Source organism: Salvia hispanica, chromosome 3 (assembly GCF_023119035.1).
Source record: "Salvia hispanica cultivar TCC Black 2014 chromosome 3, UniMelb_Shisp_WGS_1.0, whole genome shotgun sequence".
Lineage (NCBI taxonomy): Eukaryota > Viridiplantae > Streptophyta > Magnoliopsida > Lamiales > Lamiaceae > Salvia > Salvia hispanica.
In genome coordinates this window covers 24498428-24519022 of record NC_062967.1, presented here as the reverse complement: position 1 = coordinate 24519022, position 20595 = coordinate 24498428, and the positions used below count along the sequence as shown (strand labels likewise).

Below are 20595 nucleotides of genomic sequence, written 5' to 3'. Positions count from 1 at the left end.
GGATGCAAAATTCTCATTAAAATGCATCTAATCTACCTACCTCTATACTAATCACGAGAAAGATACTTATGAGAAAGCAACTTTCCATGATTCTTACAACAATCTTCTCCGACATTTCCTTAGAAAATGAAAACCGTAAAAATTAATCAAGGGACGCTAATTAATTAAACAAGAGTCATAAACGTGAAATTAATCAAGTGAAAAGTCTGTGGAAGAAAAGCTACAATAATTAGTGAAGGATCAAAAGGTGAAGAATCAAACAAAGTAAGGACAGCACATTGTAGTCTTCATCAACAAGCTTCCACAAATACATCAATCAACACTCCAATTTAGTCTTCTCCCTCACTCCAACCCTACCCCACTCCATGCTTATTTACTCTACACTAAGATCTCATTAATATTAAATAAATTTGATTTTCATATTAGTATGATATTGTCTGCGGATCCCACCACCATGCCATCCCATGCACGCAAAGTTAAAAAGGCCACAATGATCATCCACAAAAAGCCCCCCTCTTCCATTTCTCAACTCCCATTTCCAAGAAAAAAAAAAAAGATAAACCCCCCTTTGCTTTCTCCTCCTCCTTTGGTTATTGCAAGAAATGAAAGTGCCCTTCCCTGCAAACAACCCGAACCCGAAACCAGCATCTGCGTACGAGCCCAAGTCCGTCCTCGATCTCCGAGGCAGCCCTAGCCCGGTCGCGGACCAGAAGCCGGCCTCCATACTGGAGGATCATGTGCTGATCACCCCACAATTGGACGACTGGGATTCTTTGATGAGAGACTTGGGATTGCACGACGACCCGAACCCGGTCTCCAAGCCCTTCCCCCAACCCGACCCGACCCTCCCCGACTTCCCTCCCGCCAATTCCTTCGACGAGTCCGCTCAATTCGTCGCCTCCGATTTCGGCCTCCTCCCGGACATCCAGCCCTACACGCAAAACCCTAACTCGTTGGCGGAAGTCGGGTTCGACTACGTGGACGAGCTGATCCGGCTGGCCGAGTGCTTCGAGACGAACTCGATCCAACTCGGGCAAGTGATACTAGCGCGGCTGAATCAACGGCTCAGATCGCCATCTGGAAAGCCGTTACAGCGAGCCGCTTTCTACTTCAAGGAAGCCCTCCAATCGCTACTCACCGGGTCGACTCAGAACTCGGAGATCATCCAAACCATCAAGGCGCACAAGACCTTCTCCAGCATATCCCCGATCCCGATGTTCTCGAGCTTCACGGCCAACCAGGCCGTGCTCGACGCCGTGGACGGGTCCGCACACGTCCACGTCGTCGACTTCGACATCGGGCTAGGAGGCCACTGGGCCTCCTTCCTCCGCGAGCTCTCTGAGAAATCGGAGAACTCGCGCAGGCCGGCGCTGAGGATATCCGCGCTGGTCCCCGAGGACTACGCGGCCCAGACGCGGCTCATCAGCGAAAACCTAACTCAATTCGCGCGGGAATTGAGCATCGGATTCGAGATCGATTTCGTTCCGATTCGGACGTTCGAGTACCTTTCCTTCAAATCGATCAAGTTTCTGGAAGGGGAGAAGGTGGCGGTGGTCCTCTCGCCGGCGATATTCCGGCAGGTGGGGGCGGGGTTTTTGAGCGATCTGCGGCGGGTGGCGCCGCAGGTGGTGGTGGTGCAGGTGGACGGAGAGGGGCAGATGGGGTTCGGGACGGCGTCGTACAGGCAGGCGGTGATTGAGGGGCTGGAGGTGTATTCGACGCTGCTGGAGTCGTTGGAGGCGGCGAATTTGAGCAACGGGGGCGGGGAGTGGATGAGGAAGATAGAGGAGTTTGTGGTGTATCCGAAGATAGTGGAGGGGGTGGAGGCGGCGGGGAGGAGGGGGGCGGCGTGGAGGGAGGCGATGGTGGGGGCGGGGATGAGGCAGGTGGGGCTGAGTCAGTTTGCGGAGTTTCAGGCGGAGTGTTTGCTGAGGAGAGTGCAGGTCAGAGGGTTTCATGTGGTCAAGAGGCAGGCGGAGATGCTGCTTTGCTGGCATGATAGGCCGCTTGTTGCCACGTCAGCTTGGAGGTTTTAACTTTTTATTAATTCAACTCAGAGATGAACATGAGTCTCTCTCTTTAATCCCAACTTAATTAGGAACTTGCCTTATTATATCCTGCTTATCATGTACTTCCTGTTTAAGCTGGATCACTGCATTGCACTCTTCTCTTCAATACTACTACTATTTGCTCTTTTCCACTTATCATTCTAGATTGCGCTTTTCTGAATACACACTTCCATTAAATTTGAGCTATCAAACTTCACATACAATTACTTTATACATTTTCGCCTTTTCGGTATGAGATTCAAAATCTTGTGAAACTCAATAATACTGTAAAAAATTGTAAAACTGCTTGTAAGCATGTTGCCCAGGTTAAGAGTTGAAGAAATAAGTTAAATATGATGAAAATAAAAGTTTGATTTATATAATACTCCCTCTGTCTTTGAAATATAGAAACTTTTGAAACAAAATGGATTTTAATGCATAATTAATAAAGTAAAAAAAGGATCTATTTTGGATTCATCTCATTAGATAAAAATGAAAATAATTTCTATTTTTAAAAGATTGAGAGATGAGGTAGCATCTGTGATGAGTCTGATGACTAATGAGGCGATGTTTGAGTTCAATAACAACTTGCCTCTGTAATTTCTTATCAACAACAGATGAATTAAACTCAGCATACACATATTAATTAAACTCGCATTGAACGATCACCATTAAACCCAATAGTTCCATCCATGTCTGTTAGTCTGAAAATTAGTGTGGCAAAAAGTTCGGCAAAAGCAAATCTATCTCTCCTTGGGGCCTATTGGAGCGAAACTTGGACCTCGTCCAACATAATTGGGCCAATTAGCTGGATAAAACCTATTAAGTGGCCTCTTTTATTTTAAAATTGTTATACTCTCCTTGGGGCCTTACCAAAACCACCATACCATATATTTTACTGTAAATATTGTATGCGAAAAAGTCATACCTTTACCTTGCCAAAGTTTATGATATACCGCACTTCGGTATACCTTATTTTCGGTATGACGAATTTCCATACCGATATTGTACCTCATTTTCGGTATACCGTACCAAAGTTCTGTATACCTTACTTTTGGCGGTATACCTGACTTTCAACATCAATTAAAATAGAAAATTAGAGTTTTTTAAAATATTATTTATATTTATAATTTTAAAAATAAATTAAATATAATTTATTTATATTTATATTTATATTTATATTTATATTTATATTTATATTTATATTTCACAATAGATTTTATAATTTAAAAATATATAAAATACTATATTTTATATATAATTGTGTTTATATTTTTGTGATATATACCTTAGTTTACAGTATATACCTGTATATACCGAATTTCGGTATGCAACGGTACACCGCGGTATTTGAAAATTCATACCGTTACCTTACCAGAATCTTTCGGTAAAGTATCATACCGTACTGAAAGTCACGGCATACAAAAAATTTGGTATTTTTTTGGCACGATAAGGCCATTATTTCGATATTTTTCCCCAGTCTATCAAATAAAAATAGTCTCATTGACTCATTCAGTCATTTATGCAATTAATAAATTATGATAGATAAAAATAGATAAAATAAGCAAAAACACAAAACCAGAACAAGTTTCAAGAAAATTTCTTAACAAAAGTATGTGGTGGACAGACCACAATTGTAAAATGAAACTGTTTTTGTTGACTGGGAAAGTATTTCTTAAGTTCTGTTTTTCACCTCCAACGCTCAAATGATGAAATCAGTGCTCAGAGAGATTGCAAGATGTATGATATGAAAAGTCACTAGTATAAATATTATAATGATAGTTGAGACTTGTATTAATGTTACATCTCCAACAAGAGAAGAAAGAATTACATCTTGGATGCTCAAGGAAAAAGAAATACATTCGGTTAGAAGCAACAGAAGCCATAAAATTACTCCATCACTAAATTTAAAAACAGAATGGGATCCTTACTCCTGGTATACCTAAAGTTAATTTAAGTATTACAACACTAGTAGAAGAATTAGGGATATTAAGAGGATTAGTAAGCACAGCAGTATGACTTCAAACTAAAGAGAAAATTCTACGCAGCTTGTCAATTTCTCACTAACAGTTACCTTCTTCATCTCCACTGCACCCATGTGTATCTGACTTGCCATTCTCTAATTTACTTACGGCGTCTGCCCCCAACATTTTAGTTAACTCGTCCTGCATCACCGAAAAAAAAACAAGAGTTTCATCATCATAAACATTACACATATATCATTGGAAAATGAAACACTTTACAACACTGGAAAACCAGAAAAATAAAGAACAGAAAAAGAACAACATACCTTTATAGAGTTATTCTCTGATGTAAGTTTCTCGCATTCCTCAGAAAGCCTTTGTAGCTCGTCTCTGAGACTACGATTCTCACTATTTAATGATTCCACCCTGTGCTGTAGCTCTTCACACTCAGCCTACCAAGAACATACAAGAGGCATCTTTAAATATTTAGTGGAAATATTCCCATTATTTTGATTAACAACTAAATTTGATAGATTCTACAAATACTTATTTAGACTCACTGATATTCAGAACGCCAGATAAGTCCTTCCAATATATGAACCTAGATTATAGCCAAGTGACTATTTCATATCATTTCCTTTATAATCCACTAGTAGAGAGTAGAGAGTAGAGACATCAAGACTTAACTCAAGAGAATACATTTTCTATCAAAAAAAGAAGCAACCAAAAAAAAGCAGCCACTAGCCAGCACCTTTGAAGAAAATAGGGAAGAGTTCCGGCTCTTGATGTGTCAGAAGGGTTAATATAAAAGTCATTGACGTTAGAGGAGTGGTTTTAGACTATTAGATGCTGCCCGCAAAAGAGGAACTACACTTATCTTGCTTTTTATATATTTTGAACATAATAAAAAATTGACAGTGAGCTAAGCCTAACTCGGACTCGATTGAATTCCTATCCAACCAAAAAATTTGCACACCAATGGTACATATTTAGCAATTAAAATTACTTGAAAACCTCAACAACAATGTCGTAATGTAATTTTGAGAAAACTAGTTTAGTACTGGAAGTGCTGAATGCAAGTAATATCTAATCAATAATCAAAACAATTAATCAAGTGATTGATGCCAAGTCATTGATTGAACTTGGAATTCGAAAATCATGCGAGACTTGTAGAGTCAATTAGATAACTATAGCATCACTAATATCTAGATTTGACCCTGAATCTAATTTCAGTACTACAATAGGTCAGTGATGCAATAGAAAAAGGGATATTGAACAAAAGAAATGGACATACCTGTTTCCGTAATCTTGACCTCCGAGCAGACTCACGATTAGATTGCTTTCTCTTCTGCCTTTTTAATTCACGTTCGTCCTGCTGGAAAAGAGTGCAAAATCCTTTTCAGTATGGATGACTAATTTTAAGGGCATTCATTCTCATTAATAATTTTTTTAAAGGAGGAAAATAAGAACCAGTACATAAACAGCTAAAGATTAAAAAGAAATTGTTATGTCTAAGGCAAACTAGAGACAGAAAAACATATAAAACTGAAGAAAGGACAGCCACCACAAGGATTACAGTCCAGAGTTCAGGAAACTGTAATGCATGCACCAGAAGACATTCACGACATCAATCCTTTTATTACAACTAAACAGTGATGCCCCAGGATACTGTTCATGCTATTTTCCATTGCCACGTTCATTTTTCAATCCTCCCAACCAACTCAAGAAGGAAAACTAAATTTCTAGATCCTGTGCTGAAGTCCAGCATAAAAAAAGAGCTATCTGTAATACTGTTACTTTAAGAATAAAAAAGGTAAATAATCCTAAATCTACTATTGTATCATAGTCCTTGCTATTACAAATTCTGAGTTGAGATCTGTCACAAAGACAGAAATATACAACGACCAGTGTCCATTGAACTAGAATATCTTCAATAAACAAAGTTTAATAGTTAGAAGTTAAAACAAAACACAATTATTGTTCTTTTGTCAAGGGGTAAAGCCAATCAGGTTTAGAGCTACGCTGTTCTTGACGTACTTTGGAGTCTGCTAAAACTTCATGGTAATTAAAAAAAACTTGGCATGAGCTCAGAAATTTAGTCACTCAGTTGACAACAAGAGCAGATAGGACCAAGAAAACATAAAGTCAATTATATGGATCAGGTGTTGAAAGTAGCTAATCATCAAGAAAAGCAAGTGGATGTTGTGCCTCAGTGATGTTTTTAAGGAGTCAATTATCAGAAAAGAAAGTCCGCGACCTTCCGAAAAACAATGTTAACAAAGTCGCCACAACAATATGGAAGTTTGGATAAATGAAATCAAACAAGACTAGTAGCAATTTAAAGGAAAGTATGTATACTTGAATCCACTGATCATTCATCATGCCAGATTGAGCAACAGCCTGAGCAACACCAACTGAATTTGGCCGGGATTTCATGGGCCCAGATCCAGCTGGAGTAGCATTCCACAAATCCATGCCAATATTCAAGTTAGTTGCAGGGACAGATACTACAGGATTGCCAGGAACAGAATTTGGGAAATTAGTAGGGACACCATGGTTCTGTGCGTTAGCCCCTGATATAAAATCACAATCTCATAAATTCGAAGATATTACAAAACAAAATGTTGGTGGGAATTAAAGAACCCTAACCATCAGCAAGCATCCGGTCAAAGCTTCCTTTCTTGGATGCCGAGAAGTCCTAGAAAATGTGTAAAATTGTATGCTTCAATTAAAAACATTCTGCTACATATGCCAACAGAATAGAACTCTAAAATATTATACATAGAAATATAGAATATAAAATCTTCTGTATAGGTTGAAGAATTGACCTGGTTATTGTTTTCATCACTTGCATCTGATGAACCTTCACTACCACTTTCAGCACTGCTTATGAGAAAATTTAACAATCAGAACTGAACATCAAACAGTAGATGTCCAGATTTTTTATCATATAAGACAAGAAAAATAAGCAAAATAAACATAAAATATGTGTCAGATCACCTGTGGGTACCATCATTTCCAGAGCCAGAAGCTGTTTTCCCACCATCCCCACTCTTTCCACTAATCATGCCATGATTTGCTGAAGCCCCCTTGGTTATTTTGCTTGACGAGCGGTCCTTCCCATCAGTTCCTTTCCCATCTGATTCTGCAGTCCCATGTACAAAACCTGGTGGCTGTAAGGAGCAACAAGGAAGAAAGAGGTAATGTCAAGTTTTAGAAATTCCTTAGAAATTATATTGCCAAACAAATTGGTATAAAAAACTTAAGTTAAAAGGTGTTTGAGTTCACTCAAACCTTTAGACACTAAAGACTGAGAATTTTTTATTACCGTAGCCATATTAGGGTGAGCATAGATTCCCCCAGGAGGATATAAAGCTGGATATGGAACTGGGGTCCCATAAGGTGGCATCATAGGGTGCTGAAAAAACAAGTAAAAGAAAATAATATATAAAACCATGAGTACGAACAATCTGCAACATAATTTTAGTATATTTCATGTGCATGTATGAAGCTAGATATTCCAGAATTCTCACCTGACCTCCCCACATGTAAGGATGGGGAGTGGGTGAAGCCACAGTTGAGGCAAAGAAAGGTGGAGCTGCCCCAGCACCATAAAAGGCCTGTAAATAAGAAAATCCCAAATATGCTTTAAAAGAGGCAGAAATCTTCTTCAATCAAAGAAAGAAAAACTTACAAACTTTGTAAGCAATGAAAGCCAAAACAAACATGCTAACCTGCATATTACTTGACCAATCAGGATACACAGGCGTATTAGGTGTAGCGGGTGCTTCCTGGAATTTAACCACCAAGCTTATGGATATTAATTTAGGCCAGATGCAAAGTTTAGTTCTTAATTAGCAATACCAAAGAAATTACAAGAGAGATAAGGGGTTACTTGCTGCAAATTGATGCATAGCCTTTACCTGAATTTTCAACTTTTACACAATTTTTGACAGTTTCCATTACAACACCACCTTTAATTTTTGTAATTGCAATATCCTCAATTATTCAACGGTAGCAGTGGACAAACTTTGTCAAAAAATTTATTAATTTAGGGATGTTGTAAATGCAGAAGGTTAAAGGGGATATTGCAATTTGTAGCACGTTAAATATCATGTGAAACACATATATCTTCAAGGGAACAAATTAATACCTGCGCTGCGGATGCAGGTTTGGATGATTTTGATGGAGCGCTTTCTTCCCCGGTGCCCATTAGAACAGCAACAGATTGTACCCAAAATTTCTAACCCTGTTTGGGTGATTCTTTTACCGGATTTTGGTACTTTACAATAAAAGAGATAAAACCTGGTGAAATGCATTAAGGCAATTAGTCAAAAGCACGCTTCAACATAGGGTGACATTATGAAGGCAGTAAATGGAAGATCAACACCAACATTCTTGATAGTTGATAGTAGCTTTCAACAAATAGAACAGATATAAGATATCGCAATGGACATCTAGCAAAGCTGCCTGAACACCTAGTACTAAATGCATATAACAGCATGGAGCACTGTCAAGATCTTCTGACCTACAGTTGGAAGATGTATATGATGTCAGCATTTAGTGTTAGTTGTCTGCAACTTATTCTCAGAGTTGAGCATCTTGCAGGTACTTCATTCAGTGAAACTTGGGGGAAACTTAATAAACAGCATAACAATATTCAAATTATCTAGTTGTTTGCTATCACATAAAACTATATTACAGAAGTTATTTGAGACCAATAGATAGAATCTGTCATCAACAGCATATAAATATATATGGCCAGTTGGCCACATAATTCAACCATCGAAGTTTGGAAATTGATAATTGCTACTACCAGCTAGAGTGGGAAAAGAAAAGGATATGAGAAATGCTGAGGTAAAAACTAGAAAATACTCATGTTGATAATTATATCCAAGTCAAAACGAATTTATATGTCAACAAATAGAATTATCTGCAAAGAGCAGCATGACCAAGTTATATGTTATGGCATATGCAGCTTATTAAAGGTGTCCTATTTTGAACTCAAGCTCGTATCTTTTGTGTTAGTACAAGAAAAGAGGACAAAAAGAACATGCAAATGCTCTTACATTTCGTACTTCTTCACTCACTGAGCCAACAATTAATAATTGAAACATGAATATCTAATAGAGAACAGCCTATAATCGCATGTTAGAGCTAGGGAACAGAAGCACACAGCATCCTGCTTGAATTCCAAAAGAACAAGCTGTAAAGCAATAGGCCTAGAGCCAAAATGATACATTCAGTTAAGGACTGACAACAAATCAGTTGACATTTAATCCCGTGAGGATAACACAGAAAAGTAGCATATGAATCTCCAAATTAAGTATAATGCACAGTCCTCACAACCATAAAGCTGTATAGTTAAATTGAATCCTTCTACCCCTTGTGCAACATAAAGAAGTGAATGATCAAACACATTGATTAATCAGTTGCTCTAAAAGGTTGATCTCAAGCATGTCAGGCACTGCAGACTGAACTTTGTAATAATAAAAATTGCACCTTTAGCTGCTCAGAGTACACCTATCTAATGATTTCTAATTTCATATTAATGACATATGGAAACTCGAAAATATAACAAATAAAAATGACTAGAAATTGCATCATGAAGATGCATGCCATTCGTAAATCCCCCCATTACCAAGATTATCTTGGATTCCAAACCAATAAGCATCCAATTATGCTTTACAACCACTTGACTTTGGAGGGATTCAGTATCCAATCATAACTTAAAACCAATTCGACAACTCAATTAATAAACTACAAGCTCAATTTATCAAGAATCTAAAGCTAAGGCATCAATTTCGAAGTCATATTCCAATTCCTAACCCGCAAATCCCGTTTCCTCAGTAAACATAATGAATAAAAACAAAAAGATAAAACTAAAAGACCCATAATTGAACATCTAGGTGAGTATTGTGTAGTGTAAATCTGTTAAAAAAAACAGTAAGAGAGAGAAACAAGACAGAGAAAAGAAAGGAGACAGACCTGGTATGAGGTGGAAGGAAAAGGAATCCGAGTCAGGCAGGCGAGAAGCTCAATTTCAGTTGTTGGCGGTAATTACAAGCCTAGAAATTAACTACAGCAGACACAGACAGCCGTGAATCTAGCTGAGATCCAACGGTAAGATTCTGTTCCCTGAAGTTGAGGAGAGGAAAAACGGAAACCAGAAATCGAAAAACTGAGCCGCTACGCAGAAATCATGAGGAAGTAGTGAAGTAGCGGAAAAATCGAAAATGAATGAGTAGAGGTAATTAAAGTGAAGTAACTGCGGTGATGGTGGTGGTGGAGCACGGTTGCGGCATGGGGTGGGTGGATGGGTAGGGTTTTGGAGGGTGACGCGTGAGGGGGAAGAGGAATCCAGCTGGCGGAAACTGAGTGGATAGACGTGACGCGGCAACCAAGTGTTTGCGATGACTCATGCCCGACTTTTTTGTTTTTCTTTTTCCTTTTTTCTTTTCTTTCCTTACGGATAACTTTTTTTAATTGATTTGCTGCCCTACACATTAACATATTTCTACTTAATTTATTACTAGTAAAACTCGCGGTAAGAAGATTCTGGAAGCGGGAGTATAGTTTGGTGTGCATGGTCCACCAAAATATGACATTTATTTTATAGTAATGTTTATGTTTATTATAGTTCGAAGAAATTGATTTTTTAAATCAATGTATATACGTCATCCGTCCGTAATTAAATATCTCATATTTAACCGGCACAAATTTTAAAAATTTGTTTGAATTTATATAGTAAAGTGGGAAGAAAAGTTAGTGATATGTGGGCTCTACTTTTATATATTAATTTTATAATAAAATATGCGTGGAATGAGTTAGTGGAATATAGAGTCCACTTATCAATTATAGTGAAAGTGAAATGAAACATTTAATGGCGGACGGACGAAAAAGGAAAAATGAGACATTTAACGGCGGATAGAGGGAGTAGTAATTTGGATTCTCATTTTTGACAACGAATTGTATTATATCCATCTAAAATTATTACTCCATCCGTTCTATAGTAGTGGAATCATTTTGCCATTTTAGTACGTTCCGCGGTAGTAGAGTCATTTTCCTATTTAGTAAAAGTCCACACATTTCTTCTCACTTATTTTTTACTCTATCTTACTTTACACTCTCTTCATCTTTCTACCTTTTTCAGTTTCTATTTTATTCTTCATTTACTTTAACTCAAATAACACAAATTTTCTTAAGCCGCGTGTCGAAAAGAAACGTCTCCGCTATCACCGAACGGAGGGAGTACATTGTATCTTAGATCATGAAAAATAGACTACTGTAAAACAGTTCCTAATTACTTTTTCAAATTTTGTTAGTATAAAAAATAAATATATATGTAATGGGTTTTAATTTATGAAAAACTAGATTTAAATATAGAAACGCAAAATAATATCATGCGCATGACATTTTTAGGTCATTGTTAGTCTATTTTTAGGTCACTCTAACAAAGAATGACCTAAAATGATCTTAACACGACATTCAACCCAAATCTTATAATATTACCTAAAACTGCTTAATTATGATCTTCCGTATTTTTGGTTATTGATCATTAGATCATCTAATCCTAAAGCCAAAATTTGGGCTGTATTTCTAGATTTAGATGCCACTCTTATTTTGATCTTATCTTTAATACTAGTATTTAAGTTTAAGTTTGTTTATAGATGGTTAATTTAAATAACTATTTTGATACTATTTAGATTTACATTCAAATGAATTGAAGTTTAGTAGCATAAATGATTAAAATGCTCTTGGTTTTTAATAATCAAATTGAAACAACACACTACATAATTAGCTAGCATTTTAAGGATAATTGCTACTCCCTACGTTCTTCTACAAGTGATTAATTTCTTTCGCGCACGAGATTTAAAGTAAATGATAGTGGTTGAATTAAGATGAAAAAAGGAATAAAGTAGAAATATTCTTCGCGCACGAGATTTTAAGTAAATGATAGTGGTTGAATTAAGATGAAAAAGGAATAAAATATAAATATTTAGGGTGTGAATAAAGAGAATATAGAGTAAGAAAAAATAATTCTTTACTTTTACTAAAAATGAAAACCAATAACTTGTAGTAAGATAATAAAAAAAAAACAATTATTTATAATAGAATGTAAGGAGTATAACATCAAAAACTTCATAGGACAAAAATCTAACTCCGAATATAATTAGAAAAAACTTGACTAAGAAAAATGATTAGTACATATGATAATCGACGCCTTCAATTAGACCATGTTTATCGGTTCCAATTAGTCTACTGCCATGTCATATGGCTATTTAGAAAAACTGCAGAGGTGGTCTCTCTCTTTGACCGTGGTCCATTTTGTATTAGTTGATAAATATTTTATTTAAAATTTTTACTCTCTCCTCCAATAGAATTAGATTATGCGCTCTCAGTTCCAAGAAAGATAATCCCTTTTTTAGACGGTATGGAATTTTATGCAACTTTATGTTATGTGTAAGTGGAAGAGTAAAGTAAGAGAAAAAGAGTACAGTAGAGATAAAAAGTATTTTCATTTTAAGTAATGAGTCATCTTGGTTAGAACAAACTAAAAAAAAAAGTGAGTCATTTTCAATAGGACGGAGGGGAGTGTTTCCTTTTCATCCATCCCATAAAAACAATCAATATCTATTTATGAAAATATTTTTCTCATTGTCTTTTACTACTCCCTCCGTCCCCTATTAGGAGTCACTCTTTGACCGGGCACGGATTTTAAGAAATGTAAAGAAAAGTTGGTTGAAAAAGTTAGTGGAATGTGAGACTCATTTTATTATATTGGTTTTATAATAAAATGAGAGTGAATTGAGTTAGTGGAATGTGGGACCTACTTACTATTTATGATAAAAATGAAGTGTGACTCTTAATTGGGGACAGACCGAAATGGAAAAATGTGACTCTTAATGGGGGACGGAGGGAGTATTATTTACGAGTCTCGCCATCCACTGCACAATTTCAGCTATTAATTCTACTTCTCTCTTACTTTACCAACATATTAAAACTTGTGTCAATCTTATTTGACATACTATTTCTCTGTGACGAGAGATTATATCTTTCAGTTATGAATTACAGTTTGAAGCTTCGATTTTGGTGTACTGGTATGCAGCTACGGAGCCACGCATAGAATTTAAGAAAAGGATTAATTTACATAAATTAAGTTGTGCCTATCCACATTGAATCCACATTCAGACCTAAATTAAGCAATGTAATAAACACGATCATCCCATTGAAAAGTGTGTGCGTAATTGGTAACCGTATCCGGCATACAAAACACGTTGTCTAAACACTCGATTCCAAATTCAGACAGCGATGAAGTTGGACTGTTGTTGGCACTCACCAGCTCCCAATGCTCCGACAGTCTTTGTATCTCTTTTTCCGCTCCACTCAGTTGTTCCTTCATTTTTAACACCTGCACTAATCCACATTTCCACTCCATTTTTTTAATTTAAATTTCAATCTTAATTGTGGGAGATAGACACGTGCGTGTTGGAAAGTGGTAGTAAGACTTAAGAGTGCATGTGATGCTCCACCAACCATCATCATATCCTAAACAACTATTCGTAGCTAGTATGTATGTACGGACCTTACCATTTCCTTCAATTTGTCATCTCTTTCACAAATTAACATGGCTCCTTTCCGCCCTACCTAATTCGGTTAACTAACTAATTAGGAATTAGGAGATTGGTTAATTTCTAAGCTTTTTTAAAAATCTGAGCACAAGACTATATCAGTTTACAAATATATTAATATCAGTTGACATCACAAAATATATCGGTTCTTGACTCAATATTAATTCCCTAATTCACATGAATATCAGGTTCTAACTGATACTTATGATTTTCACTTCTCATTTTATAAAAGTTGCCATTAGATCTACAATCGCTCAGTATACTAGTGATTATCTTTTCATGATAAAAGTAATGAACTTGATTTGGAATTAAAAAGTGTTTGTGAGGAGATGAAGAGAGAGGAAGGTGACCTCGGTCTGAAGGTGGCATTTCTCAACAAGAGTTGACTCATAGTCGGACTTGAGCTTGAAGAACTCCTCCTCGAGCTTCTTAATCTTCCAGCGAGCACGGCGGTTCTGGAACCACACCGCCACCTGGCGCGGGTCCAAACCCAGCTCCGCTGCAAGCCGGTCCTTCCTCTCGGTCTCCAGCTTATGCTCGCTGCCGAAGCTCCGCTCCAGCATACTCTGCTGCTCCTCGCTCAGCTTTCTTTTCCTCATCATCGCACCACCCTCGGCCTCGCCTTCACCACCTTTTCCCTTCCTCGGTCTTCGCCGCGGTTTTACGCTCTTCGCCTCTCCTACACATTCAAATTCAATATAAACATTTTTTTTAGAGTTTCCTAAATTAATACTTGCAACTTACAATACCTTGTTTAGGGACAAACTGGGTGATTATTCCGACAGAACAGTAGTCAAACATGTCACTAAATTCATGGCTCATGGTGTCCTATCCCTGATGTTGTGGATGAGTCTCACTGTGATTGGTTACAAAGTTGAAAGGATTATAGAGAGAGTTAGTTAGTTGTGGCTTAGGTTTCATAAGCACTCGATCTGATGCCTAATTTATAATGCTCGATTTTAGTAATTGGACTTGATGCTTACTTCAAATTTCCGAAATGCCCCTGATAGCTGCTTCCCAATTCTCATAGACTAATCACACTAATCAGCAATCACTTACAAATTTTTTTATTCATACTATGGCATTAAGTATGCCTTTAAATAAGTCTCGTTTATTTATTTTTCAATATACCATGTTTTAGTATGGGCTCATGATAATTGTTAAGGCACGTGGTAAGTAAGGTGTCTATGAGACTATGACTATGTTCTACTCCCTCTCTTCTATGGTACATGACATAGTTAAAGAACGACACAAGATTTTAGGAGATGTTGTTTTGTGTGTCAGATGAAGAGAGAAAATAGTATATTTATATTAATGTGAGAGAGAATTTTTTTCAAAAAATGAAATTTTTGTAGGACAAACTAAAAAGGAATGTGTGTCATCTATTATGGGACGGAGGGTGTACATATTCATGAGTCATGACTATATATGTGCATGGGTACATACTACTCCCTCCGTCCCGCTTAAGATGACACGTTTTCCTTTTTAGTTTGTCCCAACTAAGATGATACATTTCCTTTTTTGGTAACTTTCTCTCTCCAATTAATACACTCAACCATTTTTTCTCACTCCTATTAAAATATCCATCTTTCTTTATCTCTCTACTTTAATACTTACACCCACCTTCTCTCTCCCCAATTAAACATTTTAAATTTTTAACCAATAACTCCTAAAACCCCGTGTCGGCTAAGCAATGTGTCATCTTAGCCGGGACGGAGGGAGTAAATAATTATGCATGTGATGAAATGGATAAAGTAAGATAATGTATATATATATATATAGGGAGATGATCAAAACAAGTATACGTTTAAATCCAGAAATGCAGCCCAAATCTTGGCCCTAGGATTAGATGATCTAATGGTCAATAATTAACCCAAAACACGGAAGGTCATAATTAAGTAGTTTTAGGTCATATTATAAGATTTGGATTTATGTCATGTTAAGATCATTTTAGGTCATGCTTTGTTAGCATGACCTAAAAATAAACTAACTATGACCTAAAAATGTCTTACGTATGACCGTGTTCTGCATTTCTGTATTTAAATCTGGTCTTCATAGATCAAAACCCTATATATATATATATTAAGAGATAACACCCCTATTTTTAGCCAAATCCAAAATCGAAATGAAAAAAAAGTAACATGATGATAGATACTCCCTCCGTCCCAGAAAGATTGTCTCATTTTCTTTTTCACACTCATTTTGCAAAATTAATAATAAATAGTTAAAGTAGAGAGAGTATAGTAAAAGAGAATATTGTAGAGAATAGTCTTTCCTACATTATTCTTTCTTTTATTTTACTTTCTTTCAACTTTATCTATTTATTATTATTTTTGCAAAACGAGTGCAAAAAATGAACTGAGACAATCTTTCTGGGACGTAGGGAGTATATCGAAAAACGATTATTCTTTTGTCTCATAATAAAAGTAAAATTTTAAAGTATAACATGAAACATGATAATTAAAACGGGGTGTGACTCTACATGAACGTAACAGTCTATTGTAACGAAGCAACACTAAAAGAAAGTTTCGACAAACATTGTTATATAGCAGTAGCACATGTAATAGCATGGACTTTTCCCGCACTACAAGTAGTCAGGAAACAACATAATTTGCAATAGGATATTTGATACTACCATATATACTTAAGTCAAGTGGACTCATTTACACATGCCTTTGTTTTTCTTTTTCCATTTTTTGTAATGTAATTAGGTCTATTAAGTAATTTATGGAAAGCGTCATAATCAACCCTCTCCGGGCATAGTCAATGCTAGTGAGAATTAATGGATAAGGATGAAGCAAAATCTTTAAATAAGAATATTCTGTTTTAGGGTATGATATGGAGTATGTTTTTGATTTAGGATAGTAAGAGTTTGGACTATAACGAAGGAGGGCGTATGTTTATGGAGTACAAAAGAATTGTTCAAGTGAAAATATAAAGCCAGAAGAGTCGTTAACATACAAATAGTCATACATCAGACAAGAAACACACCATGAAAATTACCTGTACTAACACCTCACCTAGCTACCACTTAATCGAAAAAACATCGATCTAAGCAAAGCAAAGTAGCACCACATGCCCAACAACAAGCATGCACACCAAACCTCAACCAAAAACAAGACACCAATAGATAAAAGATAGATCAATAATTCAATTTTTAATTCATTTAGCTTTCCATCAATATGCATATCAGCAAGATAGAGAGATTCTCTAAAGGTGACATATTAGCAACTAATCACCCTTTCTTTTCCATTGAAAATGCAACAAAAGGGAGGTCAGAGGGTGGCGCACGGCATTTTGAGGATTCCTTTTCTTGCTTTTGATGTTGATGAGTTGTTTCTTATTGGGCTTAATTTGGATTTATTCTTAATCCTTGACTAATTAAAGTACTGTTATGTTTATCCCGACAGCCTAAGCTCTTGTTTCCCATCTCCCAACTTACCTGCCACAGCTTGACAGCTAATCACAACCCACATTCCGAGGTTTTAAGCGGTGATTAGTGGCTAATCACATTGAATCTTATCGATTATGCCTCAATTCTTTACGTATATTTTCATCTTTTAAAAGTTGTACTAGTATAAAAGCTTCTTTAGCACATTGGTTGAACATAGGACATTAACTTTATTATAATATTTTATATTCGTGCATTAGTACTAATTGGAATTGGGAGTGGTCCTAGACTCCTAGCCTGCAACATTTATGTTACAAGTGATCTTCAATATTTCTTAGTTCAACTATTTTATATACTTTGTGACTGGATCGGACTTATAATCTAGTCACCGTTCTTAGTATATTAATTAAATTTGAAACTTATTTAATGGAGTAAAAACAATTGAAATACATCTCATGTAGTTGAAAGAATTGTTCAATATCGTTTTAATAATTGGGGGTTAATCCAATCTACGGTTTTGCCATACTATACTATCTAACTAGAGTTGAAATAATACTATATATTACTAGTATAATTTTTTTTAGTATTAGTATAAGATTATAGACACAATAGTTCCCTGTTTCCCGCTTCCCTTACCATAGAGAGGTTGTATTTTTCGATGTTTTTTTAACTATATAATTCAACAACCCACCATTTACGCCTTAAGTAAGGGATTAGTCTGGGTAATTCTTTTTCCTAATAGCTCCAATAAACTCTTACTTTAAGGTTGAGCACATATCTCATGAATCTAACATATTGTAGGAATATTGCGGGCGTCATATGTTAACTACACTCTTTTCTCATAATCGGACACGCAACTAGTTTACTAAGTCAAATTTCAGAAAGTTGTAAGAAGGGCACATGCTCACCATTAAAAAGATCTAAAACATTTTTTATTCTATTAGTATACCACCAACGTTTTATAAGATATCCTTATCATGGTGTCACAACTAAAATAGAAAATACATATAGAAGCATTCTTAAAAAATTATGATTATCTTTTAAAAATTTCAAACGCTAGTAATTGCATCTCTAGCTTTTATGTCCTTAAAGGATACTCCTCGGTTTTTGTAGTAATTTGTGTATAGCTGAAAAATAGAAATAAAATATCATCGAGGAAATGAAACCACAACTAATTATGGCAGGATAATTAAGTTCACACACTTTTAAGGTGTTTTTTCATTGAATTTTCGCCAAATGAGTTTTTTAACGAGGCTTTGGGTACAAGGTAACTTCCTAATAGACCTTGATGTTAGCGTTAACTTGTTATGTATAATTCTGAAATGTAAATAAAAGACATTAAATATTAGTATTTTATTCTCTCGAACTTAAAAAAACTTTCTGTACGTAATAATATAGTAATATAATTGTATAATTGTTTTTCCATTCAAATTCAATATTTTTCAATTAGCTTCTTCGTTTTTTATTCTTCTCCACTGATCACTATTTGTTTGATTTTTTCCATAATTATATAAATAAAAAAATTTGAATATCATATACGATGTGAATGATTTTTGCATGAATTTGTACTATCACGCAAAACCGTACGTTCAGTTCACATGATCACATGAAACTTTTATTTTGTATGCATCTTTGATTTACATATCAATTCACACAAATGTCTGAATCTTTTTGATTTTCATAATTGCATATATATTAAAGATAAAATAGTCTATTCACTCGAAAATGACTAGAATTTAAATCTTCTTCAAATTTTGGTTTCTACATACATATTTTGGCTAAGGAAACGCATCTCATCCATATCCTTTTATTTCACGATCCTTGCATATTTTTGGTACAATGATGGAAAAAATCATGAATAACCAAAATGTATTTCTTGAAGGAGACATTGGTATCTTAGATTTGATGAGGTTGTAATCAACAAGACTGGAGGTCAGGGAGTATAAGCCATTTTCACTCAATGATCATAATTAAAGAAAATAGTTGGCTATGGTTAATACAATCCAGAATTTTGTGTTTTATAATTGGATGTCTTTGTATTGTTCTATACTCAACTTTTAGCATATACTTATTGATATAGCTGGAAAAATAATGTAAAGTCAAAGAATATGATAAATTCATCGTCATGAGAAATACATATTCAATAAGGTGGAAATTGTAATTTATATATTTGAATTTATTGGTGTTATTGGATTCTCAATTCTACATCTCAGGTAACGACCCGCCCATTTAGGGTATAATAAATGCGGCGTTCGCTAACTAGGTAGACTTAAAAGCATCAAAGGTCATAGACTAGGGTTTCATTAGAAAGGGATTTGACCAAAGCATTAAATGAACAATTAAGTAGAGTAAGAATCATGCCTTTGCAAAGGAATCCAACAAAAGATATATTGAAATAAAAGCTTAACAACGTTTTCAAAATGTTTCTAACTGTTCATATCCCAAAATATACCCACGAAAATAGAAGTATTTATCCCAACAAAAGATCACAGTTTTCATACTCAATAGCGGAAGCGACCAAGAAAGAAGTGAGGCTATGTATGAGGACACAACGACACCTTAAATACTAACAGATCATCTTATAATTCTCTACTCAACACCGCCGCCCGCTCGTCACCACTCAACCTGCACATAAGGAAAACACATGCAGGGCTGAGTACGATAAACATACTCAATGGGCTCATTGCCGAAAACAGTTTTATCACAATTATAGTTATTATCATGCCATTTTCAAGTGTCCGTCGGGGTTTTAACTTTAGAAAGACCCGAGGCACCAAAATATCTTCTTTCTCAAATATCACGGTCGCGCAACCATTTTTCTCATAGACGTTACGGCCACGTCATATTTTTCCCATCTTTGACTATTCAATAGCCACGTCAACATTTCAACAAGTTGACTATTCAACTCAATCTCAAATCTCATACGCAATTAGGTCACAAAGACACTATGCAATTAATTACTCATCAAATAATCCACATATGATAGCATTTAAGGCATTTAATGCAAAAAATTTTATAACCCAAAATTTAGGGTTTGAAAAAGTGGGGCGTTACATTCCACCACCCTTAAAAGAAATTTCGTCCCGAAATTTGGTACCTCATGGAAAAAGTTCCGGGTACAGTTCCTTCATCTTGTCTTCAAGCTCCCACGTGGCTTCCTCATATTCGTGGTTCCTCCACAATACTTTCACGCTAGCAATGGATTTATTTCTCAAATTCTGAACCTTTCGGTCCAAGATCATTTGGGGTCTCTCTTCATAGCTCAAGTCGGAATTCAACGCGACTTCTTCGTAGTGAATCACGTGCTTCGGATCGAACACATATTTTCGCAACTGCGATACGTGAAAGACGTTGTACACGTTTCCAAGACTTGGCGGTAGCGCCAATCGGTAGGCTACGGGTCCTATTCCTTCTAGAATCTCGTAAGGCCCGATAAAACGTGGTTTCAATTTTCCTTTAACACCAAAACGTGTTATCCCTTTCGACGGGGACACGTTGAGAAAGACTTTATCACCGGCTTGAAATTGTAGGTCGGTTCGTCGGACGTCAGCGTATGACTT

General features: G+C 36.0%; 3 protein-coding genes across 7 annotated transcripts; 1 reads left to right on the top strand and 2 right to left on the bottom strand.

The window, feature by feature from the left end:
- The first annotated feature begins 499 nt into the window (after positions 1 to 499).
- On the top strand, positions 500 to 2207 carry LOC125217117 (scarecrow-like protein 15). Its single transcript, XM_048118944.1, has one exon. It carries the CDS (start codon positions 603 to 605, stop codon positions 2034 to 2036), a length of 1434 nt encoding a protein of 477 aa, XP_047974901.1. The 5' UTR covers positions 500 to 602; the 3' UTR covers positions 2037 to 2207.
- Positions 2208 to 3791: 1584 nt separating this feature from the next.
- Positions 3792 to 10492, bottom strand: LOC125214408 (G-box-binding factor 1-like). Of its 5 annotated transcripts, none has more exons than XR_007175109.1 (13): positions 10001 to 10492; positions 8166 to 8317; positions 7747 to 7803; positions 7546 to 7632; positions 7341 to 7430; positions 7013 to 7185; positions 6841 to 6895; positions 6662 to 6710; positions 6371 to 6585; positions 5307 to 5387; positions 4573 to 4613; positions 4339 to 4488; positions 3792 to 4213 (listed from the first exon to the last, which is right to left on the bottom strand). XR_007175109.1 is itself a non-coding variant. In XM_048115424.1 (13 exons), exons 2-13 carry the CDS (start codon positions 8223 to 8225, stop codon positions 4112 to 4114), a joined length of 993 nt encoding a protein of 330 aa, XP_047971381.1. In that variant the 5' UTR covers positions 8226 to 8317; positions 10001 to 10486; the 3' UTR covers positions 3792 to 4111. The 5 variants fall into 5 exon arrangements, 3 of the variants coding, with proteins under 3 accessions (XP_047971381.1, XP_047971380.1, XP_047971379.1); XR_007175110.1 differs by having other exon boundaries at positions 4339 to 4464; XM_048115424.1 differs by lacking the exon at positions 4573 to 4613 and having other exon boundaries at positions 4339 to 4464; positions 6371 to 6462; positions 6565 to 6585; positions 10001 to 10486.
- Positions 10493 to 13101: 2609 nt separating this feature from the next.
- On the bottom strand, positions 13102 to 14544 carry LOC125216954 (homeobox-leucine zipper protein ATHB-40-like). The gene is made up of 3 exons (XM_048118744.1): positions 14394 to 14544; positions 13995 to 14323; positions 13102 to 13424 (listed from the first exon to the last, which is right to left on the bottom strand). Exons 1-3 carry the CDS (start codon positions 14464 to 14466, stop codon positions 13212 to 13214), a joined length of 615 nt encoding a protein of 204 aa, XP_047974701.1. The 5' UTR covers positions 14467 to 14544; the 3' UTR covers positions 13102 to 13211.
- Positions 14545 to 20595: the final 6051 nt, after the last annotated feature.